Source organism: Corylus avellana, chromosome 7 (genome assembly GCF_965113065.1).
Source record: "Corylus avellana chromosome 7, dhCorAvel1.hap1.2, whole genome shotgun sequence".
NCBI classification, from domain to species: Eukaryota; Viridiplantae; Streptophyta; class Magnoliopsida; order Fagales; family Betulaceae; genus Corylus; species Corylus avellana.
The window spans coordinates 5,767,145-5,774,646 of NC_142496.1; the positions used below are offsets into that span (position 1 = coordinate 5,767,145).

Here is a 7,502-nt window from a genome sequence, read left to right on the forward strand (position 1 = left end):
TATAGTGTGTGGGGTGTATGATATTTTTGTGGAGTTTTTTTGTTTTTTCTTATATGGCAGTTTGTGATTAGAGGCTGTAAAAATAGCCTTTTAAGGCTCATCGGGATTGGTTTTCTCATTTTTAATATTCTTATTTTTTTACATCACAGCAATTGCATTTTATTATTATTCAAATAAAAAAAATCAATACAAAACAAATTTTTTTTTTACACTTTTCTATATCAAACATTTTTACTTTTTTTACACATAAATCAAATCATACTACTGTTTAAAAAAGACCAATGCCAAACAACCCATTGTTGCTACCGTAAAAAAAAAAAAAATAATAATAATAATAAAAAAAGAAATATGTACTCTATGAACATAATAAATAACTTATAATAATAAAAACTAACTATTAGGAATCATTTACCTTACCTTACCTTACCTGTCACGCTGGAGATGCTCATAACTTGTTTAATCATATTGGACCACAATTCAACCTGCTGTCTTTCACATTTGAAAAAATCTACCTGCTCTGCAGGGTTACTGTGTACCTTCCATAACGCCTCCTTTTTTTTCCTTTATAAAAAGTCCTTAACTTAGCTGTTGGAGGATATCGAGAGGCAACCCACTTTCTTCCTGCAACTCTTTTCCACTCTTCATCGATCCCCTCCAGCTTCACCCATGGCTGCGTTCTTCAGATCCCTCCTTGCTCTCCTCCTCTCCTCCCTCTTCCTTTCCCACATCCCAGGTACAATCATCTCTCTCTCTCTCTCTCTCTCTCTCACATCTTATTGTTTCTCTGGTCTTAATATTGTAGCCACCATTTATATTACTCTTACCGAACAATGCCACTCGATTTTTGTGCCTATCCTTCATTTTGAGCCACTCAGACACACAGAGAAGCACAAGGAGACACAGACCCAGAAACAGTTTTTCTTTTTTCCTAACAATGCCACTCCATTTGTGGAGAAATGCTCCAGTGCATTCTCCTAACCATAAGCATCTTAATGTTTTTTTTTTTTTTAAAAAAAAAATTTAAGACACATGGATGGTGAGTGGATGGTTAGGAGAATGCACTGGAGCATTTCTCCCATACGTGTCTATTTTAATTTTGTTCCGTCTAGATTTTTGAAACATTATACGGAGCGCTCTTTCCACACGAGTCGAGATGTTATCTTAGATTTGTGCTTCATTAAGCATCGGGTTGATCCATTTGTGTGTCTATTCCAGTTTTGTTCCGACTAGATTTTTGAAACATTATATAAAGCACTCTTTCCACATGAGTCGATATGTTATCTTAGATTTGTGCTTGATTAAGCATCGAGTTGATCCCGTGCAAAGCGCTTCCTTCGTAAAGATTAAACAAAATTTATTTTTTTGAAATTTTTACAAAAAATTATTTGCATTTTCCATTAGTGTGCTTATTTTCTCATTTTTTTGGGCACAGGTGAGGTGTCAGGCACAACTATAACCATGTACAACAAGTGCAGCCACCCAGTGTGGCCAGGGATCCAACCCGGCGCAGGAAAGCCCATCTTAGCTCGCGGCGGCTTCAAGCTCCCGCAAAACAAGGCCTACACCCTCCACCTCCCCGCCCTCTGGTCCGGCCGCCTCTGGGGCCGCCACGGCTGCGCCTTCGACGCCACCGGCCGCGGCCGTTGCGCCACCGGAGACTGCGGTGGATCACTCTTCTGCAACGGCATCGGCGGCACCCCGCCGGCCACCCTCGCCGAGATCACCCTCGGAAACGACCAGGACTTCTACGATGTCAGCCTGGTGGACGGCTACAACCTCGCCATCTCCATCACCCCCTCCAAAGGCTCCGGAAAATGCAGCTACGCCGGGTGCGTCAGCGACCTCAACATGATGTGCCCGGTGGGTCTCCAGGTCCGGTCACACGATAAAAAGAGCGTGGTGGCGTGCAAGAGTGCTTGCTTTGCTTTCAACTCTCCCCGTTACTGTTGCACCGGCAGCTTCGGAAGTCCTCAGGCGTGCAAGCCGACGGCGTATTCAAGGATTTTCAAGGCCGCTTGCCCCAAGGCATACTCTTATGCTTACGATGATCCCACCAGCATCTCCACTTGCACCGGTGGAAACTATTTGGTCACCTTCTGCCCTCACCGGCGCTAAACCATCAGTATTATTATTATTATTACTATTATTATTATACTCCTAGAGTATTTGTGGGTGATGGGTCTTGTAGTTGTATTGCAATATCAAAGCAAAAAGGCAGGGATTCGGCGGAGAAGAGAAGGGCATTTTGGTAAATCGCTTTAGCACTTCTCTATGAGCTGGAAAGCTTTCCCATTTGGGGCTCCAACATCAATCAGCCGTCCTTGTCATAATGCAACCCTAGAGTAACTTTATTTCTACTGCGCATATCTTGAAGGAAGTCTTGAACACTTTTAATAGATATAGAGGATTCCTATTTACCGTATTACCATCTTATCTCTATGCATTATTTTCACTTTATTTTACTTTTTAATAATGCCCGATTTAAAGATGGCTTTGAGCATTTACAGAAGAGTAATTCTTTTAATTTTATTTTGAACACAAGTCCATCTTAAGCTTGTTTAATTAATTAATTTATTTTTTATATAAAGTAAATATCATGATTTTTTTTTTTTGTAAATTCATATTAATCATTTGTTAAGTAATTATTATTAAAAATTAATTGTTTAAATTAATTAAATAAATTTGACTTGAATATGAAATTATCTAATTTCGAGTTTATAAGTATATATATAAATTCATTATGCACATACACAAACATGCACACTCAAAACACATATATTCATGCACACTCGTAAACACACTTACACAACTCTTTAAAACTTAAACTTACAAGAATAATTCAAGTTATATCTATCATATTAGGAACATAATTTTGTTTTACTTTAGATGGTCTTATTACAAAATTAAAATAATACTAAAAAGATTTATAAAAGTGAAGTTATACGCTCTTATAGAAGCTTATTTATGCTTAGTCGAGTTTATACGAGTATGTCTTATTTAATATTCAAGCATATTATTGTGATCACCATTCACGAACAACTTATTTATTTTTTGAACCGAGACCGAATTGAATTTATTTTTGGGAAAATACATTTTACTCTCCTAAATTATCCACCCATTTGCACTTTGACCTTCAATGTTTAAAAAGTGACATTTGACCTTCCCAAACTTCCAATTGTTACAATTCAACTATTCTAACTTTTTTTTTATTTTTAAAATGTTCTCATCCTAAGTTAAAAATAAAATAAAAAATAAAGGGATGGCTGGCCACCCCAGTTGGGCCTAGGGGTGGCCGAAGCCACCCCTTAATTTTAAATTTTTTAAAAACTTGAGATGGGGCCATTTTTGGAAAAAAGAAAAAGAAAAAAGTATGGTCGAATTGCAATAATTTTGAAGTTTATGGGGGTCAAGTTTATTTTTAAAACATTAGAGGTCAGAATATAGATATGTGAATAATTCAAGAGGGTAAAATATATTTTTTCCTTTATTTTTTGAACCAAGACCAAATAATGTAACCAAGTCGATTCAAGTCGATTTCAGAAGCAATTGGGCTCATCTTACATAATTATAGGTGAGCCAACCCATTTGGTTATTTTGGGAGTCAAACAATTAAGAACTACAAAAATTCCTTTTCGGTAGGTCTCATCACTTTGCTGATTTTGTTTGGTGGGTAAACATCTTAATTTGTTGAATTCACTCAAAAAAAATAAAAATTACAAATAAAAAACCAATAAAATTCTGATCATCTCCTTCCCATTTTTTATTCCTATTTTGTTTTCTAGTCTCGTTTTTCGATCATCTCTCACATTAGGCATATCCCCATTCGTGCATAGTGCAAAGCTAAGAGACACTTGCCCAACAGGCAGCACATGGCCAACGTCATGAGCTAATTTCACCCATGAAGGTCAAAAGCTATTATATATTTCCAATATTCATCATTTTTAAATATTTCCTTGCAATGTCAAGATGAATTATCATTCATCTTGATTTATGCAAGTTGGTTTATAGTTCTTAAATGTCAATTTATGTGTAACTTCGACAACTTCCTGTGTTTTAAATCCAACTTGTTCGTTTCACTTATCCTTTCAAAAGGCATATAAAATTTCACTCAAAAGCCAAGAGACATGGCCGAATAACTTTTATAAAAACTTAAAGAGTCAATAGCCATTTCCAAGCGAATCATGTTTAAATAATTATTTGCTTAGTTAAAAAAAAATCAATATTTTTTAAAATAAAGGAAAAAATACACATTACTCATATGAATTATCCACCAATTTGCATTTTTAACCCCAATGTTTAAAATGTAACATTTTATCCCTCCAAAGTATTTAACATTGACACTTGACTCCTATGAAGCACACTTTACCCACTGAAGTATTTTGAATTGATATTTTACTCTCTTGAGTTAATACTTTACCCTCCAAAACTTAGTTACTTCGAAAGGGTAAAGTGTCAATGTCAGATACTTCGGGGGATGGGATAAAATGTCACTTTTTAAACATTTGAGTTAAAAGTGCAAATGGGTGGATAGTTTAGGGGAGTAAAGTGTATTTTCCCATAAAATAAAATAAATTTTAAACTAAAAATTTATATAAATTCAAAATATTCTATAAATCTTTGATATAAAAGCTATAGACAAGGTAGATTATGGATTCATCCTGTAGTTTCCATAGTAAACAATCTTAAGAGGGGGAGAGGAACTATGGATGGAAATAATATGAAAGGATATATGGTGGGAATAATGTTGTTAGCGACATTTTTTCTAGCTTTGATGCATGCAAAGGACCGTTCCATTCCGTTTTCCAATCTCCACCTTCCCCCATCTCTCCGTCGCTTGCCACTTTCCACTCGACTTCTCTCTTTCTCTCTAGATAATGGTGGTAGACACCGAAAGAAGACAACAAGTGGTGGTTCAAAAGGGCAAAGAAAAGAATTTAAGAGATGCGAAAGAAACTGCCGTAAGGAGTACAACAAATCGAAAAGGAGTGAACCTGAGGTTGCCTTGTCTCGTCTTGGTCGATGCATAGCAAACTGCGTACACTTATATGGCCTAATACTATAATTGTACACCAACCTCTCTTTCTCTCTCTCTCTCTCTCTCTCTACAAGATGTTCCTCCAAAGAGAGACTCTATTAGGAATCAATATTTCCTAATATTTCATATTTACTTCTTGATTTTTATTTTTGTATTATTGTGATCTTTTCATGATTAGCGTACTATTCTGATTTCATTTTTCATAATTAGTAGTGAAATATTTTTGTTTTCCCAATATAACATATATATGAATCTTTCTATGTGAACCTTTTTGATGCAGAATGACCAATTCATAAAAGAGAAGTACAAAAGCTGCTAGTTTCTATCCAATTCCTGAGGAAAGAAAGAAAGTAATAATGCAAAAGAGATGTCAACGAGCAAGAAGATTGCATTGGAGAGTACTGCAAAAGGAAGTAAGAAGATGAGAATCCTCCATCATATTTTAAGTTTTTTGTTTTTTGTTTTTATCTTGGTTTGGTTCATTCAAAGGGTTTACTATATAATTGTACTCGTAATTGTTTAGAGTCCGTGAGCACAAATATTAGATCTGGTTAGTTAGCCCAAGATATCAAAAGGAAAACACACATTTTTAACATTAATTAGTCCCATAAATGTATTGTATTATCTTTGACATTCAACGAGTTAGATATGAACTTGGCCCTATAGTTGCTATGATTGGGTCCAATTCCATCATCTTTCCTTAGTTTGTATGACCCGTGATGTGGGATCTAGCAAAAGAAGACTGTCAAACAAAGCATATATATATATATATAAGGTTTAAATAGAAGAAATTTCTTATTTTATCTATGATATCATTTTATCTATGATATTGTTTTGTTAAAGCAACATATTCTCTTTTAATTATGAGATAAAATGAATGAAGAAGAAGAATTGTTATAAAAAAAAAAAGTATTAAAATTACATATATAAATTCTTAACGGAGGGGTGAGATTGAAATTTTTTAAAGTTAGATTCACTAAATCGAGAGTTTTTGAACGTTTGAGAGAGGGACATTGTAAACGTGGTGGAAATTAAGGGGGTTAAGTGAAGTTCCCCCTTAATTTTAATATAATCCATACAACTTTGAGATGTAAACCGCCCAATGCAACCACAAATTTAATCATGCATGCAGCCATATGATATGCTCAGAAAGTAAATCACCAATCATGAAAAAGGGTGAAGGGTTAAATGATAAAATTATGCATTAGGAAAATCAAAGTATAGCAGCCATTCAATGATCAAATATAAAATCAACAAAACTACAAAATAATTCATGAACTTTGGACAGAGGGGAGAGCTGTTTGTCTAAGAGAGGCCATGCTTCACAAGTTGTGGAATAGAATATGAGAATTGTTTGGATCGAGAGAAAACTGAGAACAAGTTTGTATTTAGAAATTTAGAATATTTGGGATTGGGGGATCCATTAGCAAGCTTGGATGGAGGAGTTTGCCTTCAAACTGTGACCTCCAACACCAATGAAGAGGTGAGAGATATTAAATTAAATGGGAAGGGAAGAGGGAGCAGACAAAGAGGAAGTAGATAGAGAGAGGGTTGATTTGAATTTTGATGGGCTGATTGGAATTTTGGAGAGACGGTTGATACGAGTTGTGTTGAGACATAAATGATTGTATATATTGGTTCTGTAACTTTCCCAAATTATTTAAATAAGAACAAGACGGATAGTTACTTCTAACTCTTCTTTATCAAATAAATTGAAGCGGAAAGTAAACCTAGATTACAATATCTCTATAATTTATTTATACAATAATATTACAATTACACAGTCCGAACGCTAAGCACCTTTAATCTACAATAGTTGCAAAAATGGAAATAAATCTTCCAACGACAATTAGGTATGCCACTAGACTTGCACCATATGCCCCATGCAAAGCACGAGATACATTGTAAAACAAGAATGTTTATAGGTGGAAAAAGAAATACCTAAGTCCAAGATTTAGTAAGTAAAATCGGCACTTATAGACAACCCATGTAGTGAGCCCATTTTAGCGACTGTTATGAAAAATGCACGTTTACCGGTTTGCACAGAGTTGAAAATTTAGGTCTATAAGTATTGGAGAGATAGACATGACGAGATTTGCATTTAGAACTTGATCGAATTCAAATCAAGGTGGAGATTATTGTGAATGACTTGAATTAAAGTCAAGTTAGTATGTGGGCCCAAAATATACCTTTTTTTGCATTGGTATGACTCTCGTAAAAACAGTGTTGATTCCCTTTGAGCACGCATAATACTCTTGTACAAGGGGGAGTTGGGTCAATATCACTACAAGAAATTAGGTCTTTAGGGGCGACTCAAAGTCGACCCTAAAAGTCCTAAAGTGGACGCTGTTGCCAACAGCGTCGACTTTTGGACCCTAAAAGTGTCGACGCTAATAGTCCGACCCTAATGCTCATACGTGTGATCATCAGCGTCCACTTCAAGTCGACCCTAATGGTAACTTTTAGC

General features: G+C 35.4%; 1 protein-coding gene across 1 annotated transcript; it reads left to right on the forward strand.

Annotated features, from left to right (window-relative positions):
- Positions 1–557: 557 nt before the first annotated feature.
- LOC132184120 (thaumatin-like protein) lies at positions 558–2,425 on the forward strand. The gene is made up of 2 exons (XM_059597627.2): positions 558–733; positions 1,433–2,425. The coding sequence occupies exons 1-2, from the start codon at positions 667–669 to the stop codon at positions 2,113–2,115; spliced, it is 750 nt and encodes a 249-aa protein (XP_059453610.1). The 5' UTR covers positions 558–666; the 3' UTR covers positions 2,116–2,425.
- Positions 2,426–7,502: the final 5,077 nt, after the last annotated feature.

Excerpts from the sequence above, each read along its gene's own strand:
- LOC132184120 (XM_059597627.2), top strand. The coding sequence starts at position 667 with ATGGCTGCGTTCTTCAGATCCCTCCTTGCTCTCCTCCTCTCCTCCCTC. Across the intron at positions 734-1,432 it reads CTTCCTTTCCCACATCCCAG|GTGAGGTGTCAGGCACAACT; the intron begins GTACAATCATCT and ends TTTTGGGCACAG.